The sequence below is a fragment of the Pristiophorus japonicus genome, chromosome 16 (assembly GCF_044704955.1).
Source record: "Pristiophorus japonicus isolate sPriJap1 chromosome 16, sPriJap1.hap1, whole genome shotgun sequence".
NCBI lineage: Eukaryota > Metazoa > Chordata > Chondrichthyes > Pristiophoridae > Pristiophorus > Pristiophorus japonicus.
Genome location: NC_091992.1, coordinates 130,526,500 through 130,545,581, shown reverse-complemented (window position 1 = coordinate 130,545,581; position 19,082 = coordinate 130,526,500). Strand labels below are relative to the sequence as shown.

At 42.9% G+C, this 19,082-nt stretch overlaps 1 protein-coding gene across 4 annotated transcripts in view; it reads right to left on the bottom strand.

The window, feature by feature from the left end:
* The window catches only part of helz (helicase with zinc finger), a 295,601-nt gene that overhangs the window by 145,582 nt on the left and 130,937 nt on the right, over positions 1–19,082 (bottom strand). For 3 of the 4 annotated variants that reach the window (XM_070857885.1, XM_070857888.1, XM_070857886.1), the window contains exons 13-16: positions 16,818–16,948; positions 15,155–15,337; positions 9,047–9,148; positions 5,973–6,151 (exon numbers count right to left, since the gene is read on the bottom strand). In XM_070857885.1, coding sequence (XP_070713986.1) covers positions 5,973–6,151; positions 9,047–9,148; positions 15,155–15,337; positions 16,818–16,948 — 595 coding nt within the window. The remainder of the gene's footprint in view (positions 1–5,972; positions 6,152–9,046; positions 9,149–15,154; positions 15,338–16,817; positions 16,949–19,082) is intronic. The other variant, XM_070857887.1, reaches the window with a different exon arrangement.

Sequence of the window (19,082 nt, the reverse complement as noted above, 5' to 3'; positions counted from 1 at the left end):
CGTCAAGAGGTTACAATTGGCCCGGCGGAGGTTACAATTTGAACCCCGATACAATATTTTCTGGGCAATGCAGAAGCTTGGTTTATTTTAATTTGCTGTGATATCGAAAACCAATTTAGATACCCCTTAATTAAGTAGGTTAAGCTGCAGAGAGAGCTTCGCACCCACAACCAAAGAAAAATAGCCACTTCAACCCTGAGAACAAAGTTCTCCTGCAATATTCCTCTGCTGCATATAGATAAGAAAACATGACCTTTTTAAACTCTGACAAAACTACATAGCGAAGTCTGCAATTTTTATTTTTCAGGAGAAACAAAAACACGTGATCATCAGTTTCCATGGGAACAGCAGTAAAATATGTTCATAGCTGATGACCTACAACTGTTATGTCAGTTAAAGAGAAGCATTTCATATGGCACAGGCAGGAAGGGGTACTATGTTATTGATAAGATGAGCACCTTAAGAGGACTATGCCCATTTTGTTCCTCCTCATCGACACCTCAAGCTTATTCCTTCTAAACAGGAAGAACATCGAATCAGAAAACATTACTTCCCGATTAAAGAAGACAGTATCACAAATATAACATGATCACTACCTTGGTTTACAAAGCCTAATGAAATTTGTTTTATCACAGCAATTAAGAGTCTGAATAATAGCTTTGATTCCTGTTGGACTGAAACCGTACCTCATTACAAAGGCAAAGATCACTATTTACAAGGAATTGCTGTAGTTGCAGTGCAGACAAGACACACTTCATTTGGAACTAGCATTGTGACACCAACATTTTTAGCTTTCTCAGAAACACATGAAGCACCATACAGTGATGAGTCAAAGGGAAATAATGAACAAACCACATCTTTTGTTATGGACCCTTAGATACTGGCTCTTTCCTTTTGTGCTGCTTCGCTTGAAGCAACAATAGAGATTAATGAAGTGAATTTACTAGTGCAGTGATTAAAGAAAAGCAGCTTGCGATTACTAATGAACATGAAAGAGAAAAACCTTGATTATGTTTTCAGTATATAATTCCCAACTGAAAATTACTTGCTTGGGGCTGATCAGTGCAGCAATTCCTCAACTGAAAAGATGTTTGTAATGAGGTTCTATGCCTCCAAATAATACCCCATTTATATCACCACTTTGTTGCTTGTTGGCAGCTGACTCATATTATAACTGCTTGGCAGTGGAATTTGCCTGCACTGCAAACTAACGCAGCACCAAGACCAGAGGAAGTGAGGGCAAACTGCGACCTCCATACCACTTCTCTCGACCCTTCCTTGGTCTCTAAATTCTCACACTGCTTGTCTAACATCCAGTTCGGGATGAGCAGAAATGTTCTCCAATTCAATATTGGGAAGACCGAAGCCATTGTTTTCAGTCCCTGCCACAAACTCTGTTCCCTAGCCACTGAATCCATCCCTCTCCCAGACTTCTGTCGGAGGATGAACCAGACTGTTTCGCAACCTAGATGTCCTATTTGACTCTGAAATGAGCTTTCGACCACATATCCACAGCATAACTAAAGACCGCCTACTTCCACCTCCATAACATCGCCCGCCTCTATCCTGCCTCAGCTCATCCGCTACTGAAGCCCTCATCCCAGCCTTTGTTAGCTCTAGACTTAACTACTCCAACGCACTCCTGGCTGGCCTCCCACATTCTACCCTACGCAAACTAGAGGGGATCCAAAACTCGGCTGCCCATGTCCTAACTCGCATCAAGTCCCGCTCATCCATCGCCCCTGTGCTCGCTGACCTACATTGGCTTCCGGTTAAGCAAGCCTTGATTTCAAAACTCTCAATTTATTTTCAAATCCCTCCATGGCCTCACCCCTCCCTATCTCTTTAATCTTCTCCAGTTCCACAACCCCCCCCCCCCCCCCGAGATGTTTGCGCTCCTCTAATTCTGTCCTCTTGAGCATCCCTGATTATAATCGTTCCACCATTGGAAGCCGTGCCTTCTGTTGTCTGGGCCCCAAGCTCTGGAACTCTGAAACCTCTCCGCCTCGCAACCTCTCTTTCCTCCTTCAAGACGCTCCTTAAAACCTACCTCTTTGACCAAATTTATGGTCATCTGCGCTAATTTCTCCTTATGTGGCTCGATGTCAAGTTTTTGTCTCATAATACACCTATGAAGCGCCTTGGGACGTTTCACCATATTAACGGCGCTAGATAAATAACAGTTGTTGTTGTTGTTGCTGCTGGAAGGCTGAACACAGTTCAAGCACACCCCCCTCTTCTCTCTACAGGTTCAGGCACCAGTTTGCTAACCACTCACAGCTGCGTAGGCACACGCTCAGTGTGGTTTTAAAATCTTCGACTATTTTCTTCTGTTTTGGAAATGTCCTTAATTTTTTTTTTATTCGTTTCTCGGGTGTAGGCCTCACTGGCAAGGCCAGCATTTAGTGCCCATCCATAATTGCCATCGAAAACAAGAAAAAAAATAAACTTTTAATCGTGGAAATTCATCACAAATATATTCTTTAGCGTCTTAGAGTGTCAGCTGTGGGTCAGTGGGTAGCACTTGCCTTTGAGTCAGAAGGTTGTGGGTTCAAGTCTCACTCCTGGGACTTGAGCACATAAATCTAGGCTCACACTCCAGTGCAGTGCTGAGGGAGTGCTGCACTGTTAGTGATGCCGTCTTTTGGATGAGACATTAAACCAAGGCTCCGCTTGCTCTCTCAAGTGGACATAAAAGATCCCATAGCACTATTTCACATAAGAACAGGGGCGTTATCCCTGGTGTCCTGGCCAATATTCATCCCTCAACCAACATAACAAAAAAAAGATTATCTGGTCATTATCACATTGCCGTTTGTGGGAGCATGCTGTGCGCAAGTTGGCTGCCGTGTTTCCCACATTACAACAGTGACCACACCCCAAAAGTAGTTCATTGGCTGTAAAGTGCTTTGGGATGTCCAGTGGTCGTGAAAGGCGCTATATAAATCCAAGTCTTTCTTTCTTTTACTTCATATCTGTCTTTAAATCGGTGCACGCAGAACTCATTGTTGGGTTGATTTACTAAAATCTGTAACAGTGCTCCAGTTAAAAATACTTGTTGGTTCAGGGATGCAGGAGCAGACAATTCTTCCACACAAGGCAATGCTACACTTGGGATCCAATGAAACCTCTTTACAAAGAGTAACGTCCAGGCTTCCCAGACACCCAAAGACCAGGAGTTAAGGGCTCAATTTTCCCCAATGCCGTTTTTTGGCGTACTTGAAGAGTTATACCCGTTTTTGGGGGCCCAACTGCACCAAAAAAAATCCATCTTTCCCCGTATGAATTGTTGATTTTGGCGCCGCGTAGCCTGTCCTTTAGCTTTGGGGGTGGAGCCTAAGATCTGCGCCAAAAAGATCGGGTTGCCAGGGTAACGAGGGACACACTGCGGGCTGAGGCTGGAAAGTGAAACATACAACACATTCTGGCCAGCTCACAGCGACCTGCACAAGCACCGTGCACATTGCAGCAGCTTACCAGCTGAAAGGCCACCCTCCTCCTAGTGCCGGGTACCGTTCCTAACCCTGCTCGAAAGGCCTCCTTCTCCCTGCCCCCCCCCCCCCCGGCTCTCTCTCTCTCTCTCTCTCTCTCTGTCCGGGCCACGGAACTGGATTTTCTGCGCTGATTCTCTTACCCGTGCCAATTTTGTTAACAGCCCAGAAGGTTTTTCCAGAGCGGTCACATACGCTGTCTTTAAAAAAAATTGGAGTAAATCGGAGCTGGCCAAACTTGCTTCAATGTCCAGAATTGGCGCGGGTGGCAGGTTACGCCCCCAATGAGGTAAAAAAAAAATCGTAGCCTAAAAATCCTACCTAAATGAATTAGGCTAGCGCAGAAACTTTGGGGAAGCTTAGAGATTTTAATTTACTGCAAAAAAAAACGGTGCATGCCAAAAAAACGCCGCAGATAATTGGGGAAAATTGAGCCCAATAAAAGCATCTAAATTGCAGCTACATCGATTAACGGGCTGAATGGAAGCATCACAAGTGTTATGGTCACAGCAAATCACGCCAGAACTGGAGATGTGCAAAGTTAATTCAGAAAATTAAAAAGGAAAAACTGCAAATGCTAGAAATCTGAAATAAAAAATGCTGGAAATACAGAGTAAACATATTAGCATTCGCAAAGAGAATAGAGGCACTCTGATGTGGCCCGGGTGTGCATTCTTCAAAGTGAATTCTGAAAGTTGGAAGGATTGAAGCTCCACTGCAACTGTTCTGTTTTCAGATCATATCTGCCCTGTTGTTTGCCACACTGAGATCTTAAAATTGCAACCAAGCTTCTCAGAATATTCCAAACCAAATTGTACAAGGAAAATTGTTATGATCAAAATGAAGAATTTAGCACAAAATCCCATCATTCAGACACAAAGCAGGCACAGAAAAAGTGCCCTCTTGACTGCTGTGTGTGAATATCGGAGGAAAACATCACCATTTGGGCACCCGTCAAAGAAAACCGCTTGTAACAGATGACTCCTCTACAGACAGGTTATCATCCGCATCCCAGTCATGACTCTTCTCCTGAGATTTCATTTTCAGACATGATTCAGACCATTAGGTAATCCATGAATCGTATGAAGCGAGTGCATTTTTTTAAATAGATGAAGTTTTAACAAGAGTCGCACTAGAGTTGGAATTTACATTCATATCAACAGAACCTCTACAATATCCACTTTAATACCGACTACTTGTAACATACATCAGCTTAAACAAATTTACATATTTAATAACACCCTTAAGTTCGGTATTTGTCTTTGCATAATTCGTCAATAGTCCACTCCAATTGGACATCCATCAAAAAATAAACCAACTCCATCCTGCGTATCCTAGAAATATAGCATTTTACAGCACAGAACGAGGCCCTTCAGCCATCAACCCTGTATTGACTCAGTTATCCATTTAGTTCCAACTCTCTGCCCTTCCCCCATACCAATGTTCCCTCTTTTCTTTTTCGGTACACAGACCCTTTAACTGGCAGCCATTCATATTTTCGTGCATGCATGGTTTTTCCCCATATAAAAGCCGTTGAGCAGCCTGAGCGGGACCTCTGCCCAGCTTAATGCAACATTGCCTCTTGCCCTTTTAATTTTTTCTTTTTCAAATATTTCTCCACTTCCATTTTAAAAGCGATCGTAGATTGTTAAGAGTATATACATCGTTACATAGAGGCACCACCTTGATCAACAACACATTGGGAATTGACTGCGATACACTGTAAATGCCTGGTCAGACTTGGGGCCACAAACCAGCAGCACTGCACTGAATTCTGAGGATTCAAGCTTCCGACATTACAACTAATGGACGACTCCATGGACAACAGGAGATTGCAATCTGCTGCTTTATCCGGGGCAAACACAGACAAGCGGCCTGCTGACTGGCAAGTTTCAGCAACAAGCCTGCCCAAACCACGGCAAAAGGGGGATTCGGGGCATGCTCATTGCTAGACTTTGACAGTAAGCTGCCTGCTTGCATCTATTTGCAGCCAATTAAAAACAGCGGATTCAAATTTTTCACACTCCACACGACCAATTGCTGATTCAACGGTCTTTAAAGGTGGACAAGTAGGCTGCTCATTTGCAACTTCAGGCGACGTGCCCATCTCAAGCAAGGCAAAAACAATCATCTCAGATTAAACAATGGGGTAGCCACTGTACCTATGCAGGCAACTGTCTGATGTTTAAGCCCATTTTGATTTTTCAAAAAATCCACCATTGTGGTCATGAAGGCAGCCAATCGCAAACATCAAAACAATACAAGCCAGAACCAAAAGACTAGTTGAGCTTTGACCTGTATCACCTAATATCATCCTATTGTGTAAAATTCTCAGCCCTCAAGGGGTGTTGAGGGCAAATCCCATTAGGAAATTATAAATATATAACACTGCCCATTTTCTCATTGAAATCTCTTGTTCCTCTGTATATCTATCCCATTTTCTGTAAAACTTGGTAATCCTGAATTCCCAATATTACTCACCTAATTCAAGATCCAACTGGCAGAGATACTGCGATGTACTAAGAGTAACCACCACCACTCGATGTCTCAAGATATCCTCTTTCTGTGGCATCTGAAAGGTGGAATGTGTGCTTGAAATCAAACAGTACTGTTGCACTACAGGATGCACAGTCTTCACCCATCGATTTCTGAAATATACCCTGTAATTGCAGAAACCCAACTTCAGGCAATGTCCAAATTAAATACATTTCAGATCAACATAGTTTCTTTACATTTGACTTTAATAGTTACACCTTCAATCTTTCTGAATCTTATAATATAATGCAAAGCAAAGAAAAAAAATACACTTTAATCGAGTAGCCAAGTAATTATAACACAAAAGTACTCGACTCTTAACTAGAACCTATACAATCAGGTACAGGTTGGAGTAGGGGAATGCACGTTCAGGAATTCAATTCCCCCACATAAATTTCAGATTTTGATCACATCGCCCAGGCGAAGCAGCAGCAAGGTGGATCCCACTCGGAGAAACCGATAAACCAATAGAAGCCACAGGATTGGGCTGTTGAGTAACTAACTGGTAGAAGCCTGGAATCCAGGTGTCTGATGGGAGTGGTCCATGACACAGCAATATGTATAAATAAGGGGGGTGTGAAAAGAAGTGGACACTTTGGATGGGGCAATGCACCCCCCACCCCCCTCGTTTTACTCACTCCTCTCCTGAGGGATAGAGCACAGGTCCACAGGCACAGCAGTCCTCTGATACCTCGCCAATGATAGCAAGTACTGGCATACTAATTCATGAAAGCCAAACCTGTTCACCTTCAATGTGCGGACCCTTTAGCAGAGGCATCTGGTTGGGGATCAGGAACGGTAATTGTGGCTGATTTACACCACCCCCCCCCACTCCCGCCTACACCCCACTCTCTTGCACAGACCCTCCCTTTGACCTGGCTGGCACAAGGCAGGAGTCGAAAGCTAGGACCATCCCAATTTGTATGGTTCAGCACAAATACAGGCAATTCATTTTACCCAATGAGTCATCAGGGAAGCTTTGGAAATATCAGTCATTGTTACGGATTTCTGACAAGTTCCAGGACCAAGCCAGTAACTTCACTCCTGCTGATTTAAAGGTTATCTGACCCCCCTGTAAGTTCTTATTTTGAATTGCACTCCTAGGTTTCAGTTATCTAAATACATATTTTTTAATGTTCAAAGAGATGAACGCCAAAATCTATCACTAACTAGATGAACAGGGAAAGTACAACAAAGTGGTTTAAATCATTTAAATAAAGAGACAGAAATATATATTTTTTAAACTTGACCACTAAAAGGATTGCCATGAAAAGAGAATAATGGAAAAATAAATTGTAATAACCAAAAAGGAAAATAATAAGATTCTTCAGATACAACTGTCGCCGATGGAGCATTCAGTCTGACAAGGAGAAGGCAGCCGAACATTTAAATATCTTCAACATTCGCATGGAAAGCTATAGCACAAAGTTGTATGGTGATTTTTACAGTGGTTAGCAGAGAAACTGGAGGAACTGACTTACAAAGTAATTGGCTCTGATGGAGCGCACCTGGGAGTACTCAAGTACTTTAGCTGAAATTTTGCCCAAGAAAAATGTAAAAAAATAGTTTTACATAAACTGAATTAAGAAAAAAAAGTGGGCTATGCACTTGGGAATTCTGCCTGATCTGTTTTAACAGGCAACATGCAAAATTGAAAAGCAAGTCAGGACTATTTATTCTTACCAAACACAGTAAGAATTAGCCACAGGTTCACAAAAGGAAGGTGACTCTGGAGAAAGGTTTCAGAATTTTTGATGATGAGATCTTCATGGTTACGGGAGCGGGCGGGGAAACGGAGTGGAGGCCAGGATCAGATCAGCCATGATCTTATTGAATGGCAGAGCAGGCTCGAGGGGCTAAATGGCCTTCTCCTGCTCCTATTTCTTATGTTTTTACTTAAGTACAGAGTTCAACATTACTGTTTATTAAATAGCTAGACTTTCAGAAAGTCCCTTACTTTAAGTAACGGTGAAGACTCATGCTATCAAGGGAGACACAGTATAATGGATGAATAATAAAAGAAAAAAAAATCGGCCAGAAAATGTACTAATTCAAACTGTGACTAGTAAATGAACATGAAAATGTTGTATTGATTTGTTAATAACTCAGTGAGGAGAATAGTATAAGAGGTTAAGCCCTTAGCAGCTGTTGACATTGAGACAAACCCTTTAACATTGGAAGGATATCAGGGACATAGGGCGTCCTAATCCAAGGAGTGGATTCTAGTTCTGCTTAGCCTCAAAAGTTCAGCACAGCTGAACATGTCTCCAGCCATGTGTGCCAACAGCACTAGATACAATGAGCGAGGATGTAGTCAGAATAATGAGGTTCAGGATTCATCTGTCACTGGGTATCCCTTTAACCAAGGTGTCAAATGCAAGAATTTCAAAAAGGATTCAGATCAAACACAGTCATTAGCTTGTAAGGATATTTATGCTGCAAAACTATGGGTTTAGGATCAATGTTCCCGCTAAGCTATGCAGCCGCGCAGTCACCTGCAAGGTCTCGTGCAGGTCGCTCACGGGCTTTTACACTGTAGGTACCGCGCAGCGCGAAAATGTGAATGGGCCATGCAGGGCACACAGGAGGCAGAGCGGCTGACTGAAGAATGTTTTTAGAAATAGATCATTAAGACTTTTTTGGGCCATGAATTTTTTTTTTATATACAGTAATAAGCACCAAAAGGTTTTAAAACTTGTTTCCTCGCTCATTTCCCAGTCATCGAATTACAAAGAGATGGAAAACCCAAACCCTGGCTCTGTAACAATCTGCTTTTTACGGGGCACTACAGGTACTTTTTAAGTTTGTTTGCTCTCTTTTTCGGGGAGGGGGTGGGGAAGGAAGCGATATCTCGTTACACACCGGGTTTGCAATGCGTCTTTCTAGAACTTCTTGTGCAAGGTATCAAAAACCTGCGGCCAAGTGATTCCCTGGCACAGTATATTACTACACCAATGAGCTGAGAGGCACCACCAGATCACCGCAAAGTAATAACTGTGTCAAATGTTTGAAAATCATACCTGAGAGGCCTAGCCTGCGGATTTCCAGCTTCTACATAAGGATGGAGATAATCTTTTATATATAAATCAGCAGCACTGTTGGAATGGGTGCAAATAAGGATCCTGTGGGGGGGAAAAACAACACACAATGTTGAAGGACCAACATAAAAAAAATTAGGTCAGACTAGAAGCAAAGGAACACCAAATAACTCAAATGTTTGAATGAATGTTATGGCATGCATCATGACTTATTCACACAAAGCTAAAATCAATGGCCAAAATATCCTTTCTATACTTTCCCAAGTCACTGAAGATTAAATATGAGCAAGACTTCAAGCTTCCCAAGAGTGAAGCAGCGGTCCTTTGATGGAGTTCTTTAAATACTTCTGCAGCTACTTATAGCACACGACTCCTTATAACAAGCCCTGAAGCACACCTAGCAGCTACCTTTATAATTTCCTTTCAATCCATGTAATCTGTCTGTCGGGGTCTGTGTGGCGTATCAACAATTGTCTCTCGCCCAATTATTTACCCCTAGCCCATTTCCTCGGATGTTTTTTCTTTAGAGCTCATGGTTGTTTCCTCACTCTCTGATCTTCGTCTACTCGCCCACACAGACACAGCGCCACACACACACACAGCCACACACACACACACAGCCACACACACACACACAGCCACACACAACAAACCATATCACAAATCTATGGTACCATGAAGTATTCCACAATCTTGGAAAGAGCTGGGGGGGGGGGGGGTTGAAGTAGGAAACAAAGGTATGACTTAAGTTGTGAAAATTATGCCACGTTCTACAACGAAACAGATAAATGTGTACATGTGGTCTAAACACAATATACACACCTGATGCCCTTCTTGTCCTTGATGGAGCTGAAATGGCGGGCTAACTGCTAAGTCCGCTATGGACAGGGAGGAGACTATTTGGACTACATAAAGAGCCACTCACCTGAAAATCTTTGGACCAGTGAATCTAAGCGCATACATACAAGCTCATCTTGATTCACTGCGTCAGGACTTCATGCAGAGAAGACTTTTCCATTGCGTGCAACATTTCAGGAGATCCACACTGTACTCTGGTTGGAGGAGGAGGAGGAACAGGAGGAGGAAAGACCACAGGCAGCTGTAGTGAAGCCAATGAGGAGACCACCAAGGATGGGGGCACACCCACTGCATAGGTGTAGAGGCCCAGAGTGACATACCTACAGTTTGATGAGGAGTGCTGTTTGAGGAGGCTGCACTTCAGGAGAGAGCCTATCCAGTGCCACCTGCTACAGCAAGAACTCCAACGATGCATCTGAAAACCTTGCGTGCGCCATCTCTCACTGAATGTCGAGCAGCAATAACCACAGAAACTCAACAAAAAAGAAAAGACCTCACCTTCAGAGGTGCAACCTTGCTTTAAACAGGAGCTGTGTCTGCCTCCAATAGGTGATCTGCCATCTGTGTTGTAAATCGCGTGGGCAGCTCGCCGAAGATTCAAACGAGGCCCGACCATCAAAATGGTTTGGCGGGGGGGGGGGGGGGGGGAGGGGAGGGCCCTTGCTGAATCCACTTGGTGGGCCGCTGGCCTGCTTAGCCCACCCATCGGACATCCAAATAGCACTAGAAGTCAAAATCAAATCCAGTGCATGCACTGAATCTATTTCTTGTTTTTGAGACCCCACCATCTTTATGCTCACAAGAATGTTGCAATCAAAAAGCTGGGTTTGGATAGTGCCAGATGTGCAAGATCATTTAGCGTTGCAAAACATGAGCCAAGTCACCCAATTTAAAAAAAAGACTAATTGTCTCCTGTGACATTGCACATGGGGAGTCAAGACCAAGAGAGTCAGCTTCAGATGTAACATGGCGAGGGGACCAGGGTGCACAGATTTCAATTCATACACCGTGTCCTTATGTCCTTCGATGGGTCGATGATCTGGCCTCTTCATGCAACAGTAAAAATAATTTATAGGAATGGCTCCTTTACCAGTTACTAGAAAACACTAAATAATGAGCTATCTCTTGATCAAACATCCTTTCGTTCATGATGCATTTAAGGGGGGGCTAGATAAGCATGAAAGAGAAGGGAATAGAGGGTTATGCTGATAGATTTAGATGAGGAAGGACGGGAGGAGGCTCGAGTGGAGCATAAACGCCGGCATCAACTGGTTGGGGTGAATGACCTGTTCCTGTGCCGTATATCCAATGTAATTCTATGACAGTATCAAGATCGGATTGTCGGATGCAGTTTGGAGTACTATGAACCAAAACCAGGGAATAAGTTAGCAAACCAAGTCATAGTTCACAGAGATACGGAAAGGGATAGCATAAAATTCTGCATCTTTCTTAGAGAACAGATGAATTTCTCAATGGCTGTTTTGACAGTTCTTGGAAGTTGTAACAATTGGACTCATCAGCCCAGTTGTACTTTCGCTGCATTTATTCTAGCCTGCAGCAAAGCCATCTGTCGGTGCTCAATATCTGTCTCACTTCCAGCTGCATTTCAAAATCAGTATCTTGTGTGCGTGTCAGTGACACACTAAAAATATGATGTTCGGCATGTTAAATAGGCAACATATATTTCAAAATGTGTCAAATTTATTCTACCAGCCTCTGGCAGAATTTTTTTTGATGAAGTGTCATAAACACCTAAAATTCACCCAGCACTGTCCGCTTCCTGTTTAGGTCAGCTGAAGTGACAGATGCGTTGGTAAACTCATCAGTACTGTCAATTCACCTCACGCTGCCTGCGAAATGGTGTCAGGCAGGAATGCACAGCTGTAGCTGGCTCAGCCCAGCCCTAATTTTAAACAGCGTCTTGGCAAGGTAACCAGGTGCCTGAAAATGCATTCATCTGTAGAGTTCTTTGTTTTATATTTTCCAGATTTCTTGGGAATTTTTCAGTTCAATTTAAAACCGTTAAATGTGGGTGAAACCGGAGGCGATGATTACAAAAAAATGCTGTACAGTTCTCAGGAAAAAAGTATGCGCGATTAAGAGGCTGATCATATTTCAAATATTAAATAGTAGCCTAAAAATAAATGTTAAAATCCCTAATGATAGATGGTGGATTTGAATGTCGATATTTGTGGCCAAGAGTTACAGTACACAATTCAATATCACACAAGATGGTGGCATCTGCAACCTTCATTGGCTGTGTTCTAAAATAAAAGTAATGCAGATAATCACTCGCCACTTGCTCTTAGCCAACGACTGCACATGACTCGCCCGCACTCGAGGGTTTTCAATTGCTATCCCATTACTTTGCTCAGGCAGTTCAGCGCTTTGGCCTTACGATCAACTTCAAAAAGTCTCACGATATGGTCCAGCCCATATACGGGCATCCAGTCACACCCTCTGTAGATACGATCAAAAATGTAGCACTTAAGGTCACGGACAAATTTTGCTACCCAGATAGCATGCTTTCGCAGAACCTCTCTCGATTGTCCTCACCACCCGACTACTTGGATCAGCCAAGACCGTCACATTAATTGACTTGACCATTTCCACTTGTGTTGTCGACAACGTTTCATTGGTAGGACAGGTGTGTAACACTTTTCTTCTCATGCTCTGCAATATAACGGGAATTGAACCCACGATCACAAGGGTCCAGTTGCATTGGTCTGGGCGCAACGCTTGCATGCCCGATTGTAAAATTCCCAAAGCTGTCTTCTACGGCAAGCAGAAGCCGGATATTGGATCAGAAGCATGCGATATCATGGCTGCCAGGTCGCTTTAAGTGAATTTGAAGCTGCGAGGTTGAGAGATCTGGCTGTCACACACTTGGCAATCAAGGCAACTCATCGACCCGCCTCATCTGGCTTCCAATGCGATATGTGCGGCCGTAAGTGTGCATCTAGGATTAGCTCGTCTCATTAACACACCCAGAACAACTGAAACTCGGCCAGTGATTCGACAGGAAGCTCCATCATGCTGAGCTGGTACGGCAGGTCACCGGGACAGTGCACACAGTCAAGATGCAAAGGGAAGACAGATAGGGAGGCAAGAAACAGAGGAATGACTGGGGAAAGCATGAAGGAACCAGGAGAGAGGGGGAAGATTACAGACGGACTAGAAATTCCACCACGGAAAACAGAAAACTGGACATCATACAGGCAAAAGATGTAAATAAAAATACTGTGATCACTTGCACAATATACCTTTTAGTAAAAAGGAGAGAATGCTACAGACAACATCAGATGACATCTCCCCACACAACAAACAGGCACACATAGCCTAATCTCACGGCAATCTCAAAAATCAAACAGTGTCCATGGTCCCACACTTCTCAGTTCAGGTAGTTTCCATCAATTCTTCATCTTCCTTGCCCACATTACCCACAACATTAACAATTCAACACCAATAATGCTAAGTGAACTATTAAAATCTACTTTTAATCATCAGCCAATCCCCATGTTCCTTCTCCAAAAACCGACAATGGATTACAAATATCGCCTGCACATCCATTACAAAATAATTTGTTCTTTTCTCACATGGATATGGGTCTCATCAGAAAATACCTTTAGAGTCGGTTATCGTTTGTATTAAGGACCATTAATATCCTGTAACAGAAGTTAGCAGAAATACAGAACTTTAAAATTGATCTAATTTTTAAGCAGACATTTTAAGGATTTATGTGCTGTATAGAACAACAAAGAGAAGAGTAACACATTCTGTCTGCCAAACATCCCGTGGCACTGTTCAAAAAAAAGCTGGAGATGTCTCCCAATGCCATGGCCAATATTTACCCTCAACCAACACCACCAAAATAGATTAACTGCTCATTTATCTCCATGCTCTTTATGGCACCTTACAAAACAGTGACTATACTTCAAGAAGTAACTAGTTAGCTGTAAAGCGCTTTGGGACATAAAAGGCACTATAAAATGTTGCTTCCTTTCTTTTATTAAGGCATTCAAAATTCTTAAAAGGTATTGACAAACTGAACCCTGAGAAACTGTTTATCATGGATCCAAAAACAGTGAGGGGACATGGAATGAAGCTCAGAAGGAAGGTGCACTAACTATTTCAAAGTGGTGAATGTTTGGAATGGGCTGCTCCAAGGAGCCAATCAAGGCTGATAACATGAGTCATTTTAAGAGCGAGTTCAGGCAGACATCCGGTGAGAAAATTAATTGAGATGTTGAGGCAGTGAATTATTTCATTTCTGAAGTCTGGGACTGACTGGCCCGATGGACCAGGTATACGCCAAGTTCCCATCTAACTTACAGTACGTGTGTGTTACAAGTTTGTCTAGATTGCCACTCTTCCCACTGCCAACATGTTTATTGATCTTAGAATTCTTCTTCAAAAAGGTCTGTATTAAGGTTTGACTAGTCTTATAAAATGTTCAAGTGAATACTTCTCGTTTCTTTTTCTACATTACAACAGTGACTACACTCCAAGAGTACTTCATTGGCCATAAAGTGCTTTGAGACATCCGGTGGTTGTGAAAGACGCTATATAAATCCAAGTCTTTCAAGTCTGTCTTTCTTTCGATGTACTTCTGTCTACCTCCTCACTTATGGTGTATAGCACTCCAAACGAAGTGTATGCAGAAACCAAACTTCAACTCCACAAATCCAAATCTTGGTATTCTAAGGGGTATTTTATTCAAACCCAAAAACACGGATTTTTAAAAAAAATCATAATGTTCTAACCTCCCTCCCTCCTTCCATCCTGGGATACTGGAATGCCAAGTGGGATTTATGTATACGTGAAGCTTGACAACAAATTATTCAACCACAAGTGGCACCGCAGCTGAGCCCAATCTCATCCCCACCAAATATCCATATAGACTCACTTTGGGAGCGGGTCATTGGATCATGATCAAGAATAGCAATCCTCGTCAATTGTTCCCTCCCTATCTCTAGGGTCAGTTGCAGCATTCCTTCCACCACTCCAATTTAAGCCACCTAACTCAGCACAGAGCAAGGATCAAATCTGGGATGTTCCTGGTCTGTACACATCAGCGACTTGCTGGGGGAAGCTGTTCAGGTCACAGATACAGCCTTTATAACATGATGCAAGTGAACGTATTGTAAAAATATCTCACATCCCATCGTTGCCATTCAGTTCTCAAAATAAAACTTGTCTTTTTGAATAAGACAACTGCAGTAGAAAGCTCACCTAGTGTCCTGCTGTTTTAGTATGTGTTTGACTGCCTGAGCCAAAGTGAATGTTTTCCCTGTTCCGTAGGGACCGATGATGAGAACAGGCGGAAGCTGGATGGAAAGTGGAGTTGTGATTGCCAGGATAGCCTCCTTCTGTTTAGTATTTAGCCGGGGATCCAGCTGCTCGTCCCATTGTCTACTCCAGTAAGACAAAACAAAACAGCTATTTGCAACTCATGATGATCTCAAAGCCAAAATGTCTTTTGAACACAGATTTTTACATAGAATTTACAGCATCCAAATTAAGTTACACCAAGTTATACAGATGCGCATCCCAAAAAAACAATATACTTAAAAGTAAATAACTCTAAATTCACAGTAGAAAATCAGTAGCATAGAAGACTGACTAAGCTTTACACATTTGCTCCATTTAGGATGCTGCATCGTACTAATGAGCTATGGAATCTCATGAAACAGAGAAAAGATGAACCCCAGGCTCCGTAACTTGGACATAAAGGAGGACTATCAATCGACTCGAGGGGACCTGGGCATCAAACGTTTTATTTGGAACTCCTTCAGTTTAAAAATAACTAATTGAACATTTTCCCATTAAGCTACAGAATCCACAATGTTAACTAGTACACAAAGTAATTATTCTATCAGCACTGTGTAATTAGCAGGTCTACTCTTCCTATCGTGCTATGCCCCAGAGACAGCAGCGATCTCTTCACATTAAATATGTTTATCATTATACTTTAAGTTGAAACAGAAGAGTTTCTCTCAAGTGAATAGAGGGAAACCATACACAAGATGCTAGTTAGATTAAATATTTGCACATTGAAAGCATATACGTTATCCAGACACATCTGCAAAGAAAAGCACTGCTGGATGTAGGCATGTAATTAAATGCATTCTCCACATTTTCTGCATAAACATGTTAAAGACAGCAAGCTTTATACAGGTTGGACCTCTCTGGTCCGAGATTCTCTGGTCCAGAAACATCCGTGGTTCGGCATCGGTTTCCCGCGCTTCCTGGCTCCGTGATCAGTGCGCAACTGCTGCTTTGTGTGGGTGGCGTCCCGGTTTCCCGTGCTTACAGAGACAGAGAGAGAGAGAGAGAGAGAGAGAGAGAGAGAGAGAGAGAGCGCGCGAGGCCAGAGTTTCGCAGCCTGAGCCGGAGGCGTTCAGGAGCCCGGACGCTGTCTACAGGTACCGTGTAAGCCTAGGCTAGGCGTGGCATCCTGTGGTTCAGAAAATTCTCTGTTCCGGCACCGGTTAGGTCCCAAGGGTGCCAGACCAGAGAGGTCCAACCTGTATAACCTTTTTATTAAAAATTGAAGTTTCTGATTTTAAAAGTTTAAATATGATAATCAATTGGCTACATGCTGCTAGTCTCAACTGAACTATTAATCACAATCAACAGGTTAAGCACCATTTCCTGGCATTTTCTGAATTTATTGTGCATAAATATACATGAATACAAATTATTCCAACCTGCTTTTCTCTCAATGACAGAACAGTCAATCCAATCTTATCTTTTTGAAACCGCAGCTGAAGGAGGGCTATGAAATGTACTCAATCCTATATACCAGCTTCAATAAAGCCATCTGTGGCGAGCTGCATACCTGATGCAATATTAATGCCACACCCGCAAGTGCCCTGTTGTTGGCACACCATACCTGATGGGACTCCAGGGAATTGTGGGAAACATGCAGACATCTGGAAAGAGAATGCTGTTGTCCTTGATTCTGTCCAGGGCGTAATGCATTTCACAGAGGGGCAGGCGATTGAGTTGAAACTGAAGTTCAACCTATGAATTAATAAGACAGTTGTCAGCAGTTCAAAAATACATTCAATAAAAAAGGTATTGATCTTATGTCACCTTCAGTACACAAACAGGGTCTTAAAAATAAACTGATATGCTTTAAACGAGAGAGACTTTGTATGCAGTTTACTTATTCTGTATTTGACTTTTTTTTAAACTAACAAGCCCTTATCAGTGCAATACCACTTCAAAAACCCGTTTTAGAAATATATCATCCTGCCGCTGTTAAAAGGATATACTTGCCTTAGATGGAGTTCAGCAAAAGTTCATTCGATTGAGTTCTGGGATGAGGGGATTATCCTATGGGGAGAGATTGAGTAGGCTAGGCCCATATCCCCTCGAGCTTTAGACTGAAAGGTGATTTCATTGAAACATAAAATTCTTCAGGGGCTTGACAGGGTAGATGCCCGGAGGATGTTTCCCTTGGCTGGGGAATCTCGAACCAGGAGTCGCAGTCTCAGAATAAGGGGTCGGCAATTTAGGGCTGAGGTAAGGAGAAATTTCTTCATTCAAAGTGTTGTGAATCTTTGGAATTCTTTACCACAGAGGCCTCTAGATGCTCAGTCATTGAGTATATTCCAGAATGAGGTCGGTAAGATTTTTTGGATACTAAGGGACTCCAGGGATATCGGGATAGTGCGGGAGGGTGGAGTTGAGGAAGATCAGCCATGAACTCATTGAATGGCGGAGCAGGCTCGAAGGGCCTACTCCAGTTCCTATTTCTTATGCACTAATGTTTTTATGAAAAAATGTCCGACATACAATGTAGGATGGTTTCAACAGCAGCAGGTTATGAAAATGGCTGCTGTTTCTTCCAGAATCATAGAAATTTACAGGATGGAAGGAGGCCATTTCGGCCCATCGTGTCCACGCCGGCCGACAAAGAACTTTCCAGCTTAATCCCACTTTCCAGCTCCAGGTCTGTAGCCCTGTAGGTTACGGCACTTCAAGTGCACATGCAAGTACTTTTTAAAATGTGGTGAGGGTTTCTGCCTCTACCACCCTTTCAGGCAGTGAGTTCCAGATCCCTACCACTTACAAGGAGCTTCCCAGCAACTGGAGAAGTTGGAGCCGAAAGAGAGTAATTGAAATTCTTTTTCAAAACAACTTCATGCAAGCAAACAGGAATAGATTTCAAAAAAAGTAACACAATAGTTACTTTTATGCAACAAATTTGCTGTTGAGATCAACCATTCCTTCGGCAGCTGATTAGTGTAACAGATGGACTACAAGTGCGTTGGAAAAGAAAATGGATTCTCTATAGAAACATAGAAAATAGGTGCAGGAGTAGGCCATTCGGTCTTTCAAGCCTGCACCACCATTCAATAAGATCATGGCTGATCATTCACCTCATTACCCCTTACCTGCTTTCTCTCCATACCCCTTGATCCCCTTAGCCATAAGGGCCATATCTAACTCCCTGTTGAATATAGCCCATGAACTGGCATCAATAACTCTCTGCGGTAGGGAATTCCACAGGTTAACAACTCTCTGAGTGAAGAAGTTTCTCCTCATCTCAGTCCTAAATGGTTTACCCTTTATCCTTAGACTGTGTCCCCTGGTTCTCGACTTCACCAGCATTGGAACATTCTTCCTGCATCTAACCTGTCCAGTCCTGTCAGAATGTTATATGTTTCTATGAGATCCCCTCTCATCCTTCTAAACTCCAGTGAATACAGGCCCAGTCGATCCAGTCTCTCCTCGTATGTCAGTCCTGCCATCCCAGGAATCAGTCTGTTGCACTCCCTCAATAGCAAGAATGTTCTTCCTCAGACTAGGAGACCAAAACTGAACACAATATCCCAGGCGAGGCCTCACCAAGGCCCTGTACAACTGCAGTAAGACCTCCCTGCTCCTTTACTCAAATCTCCTAGCTATGAAGGCCAACATACCATTTGCCTTCTTCACTGCCTGCTGTACCTGCATGCCAACTTTCAATGACTGATGTACCATGACGCCCAGGTATCGTTCCATCTCCCCTTTTCCTAATCTGCTGCCATTCAGATAATATTCTGCCTTCGTGTTTTTGCCCCCAAAATGGATAACCTCACATTTATCCACATTATACTGCATCTGCCCACTCACCCAACCTGTCCAAATCTTCCTGCAGCCTCTTAGC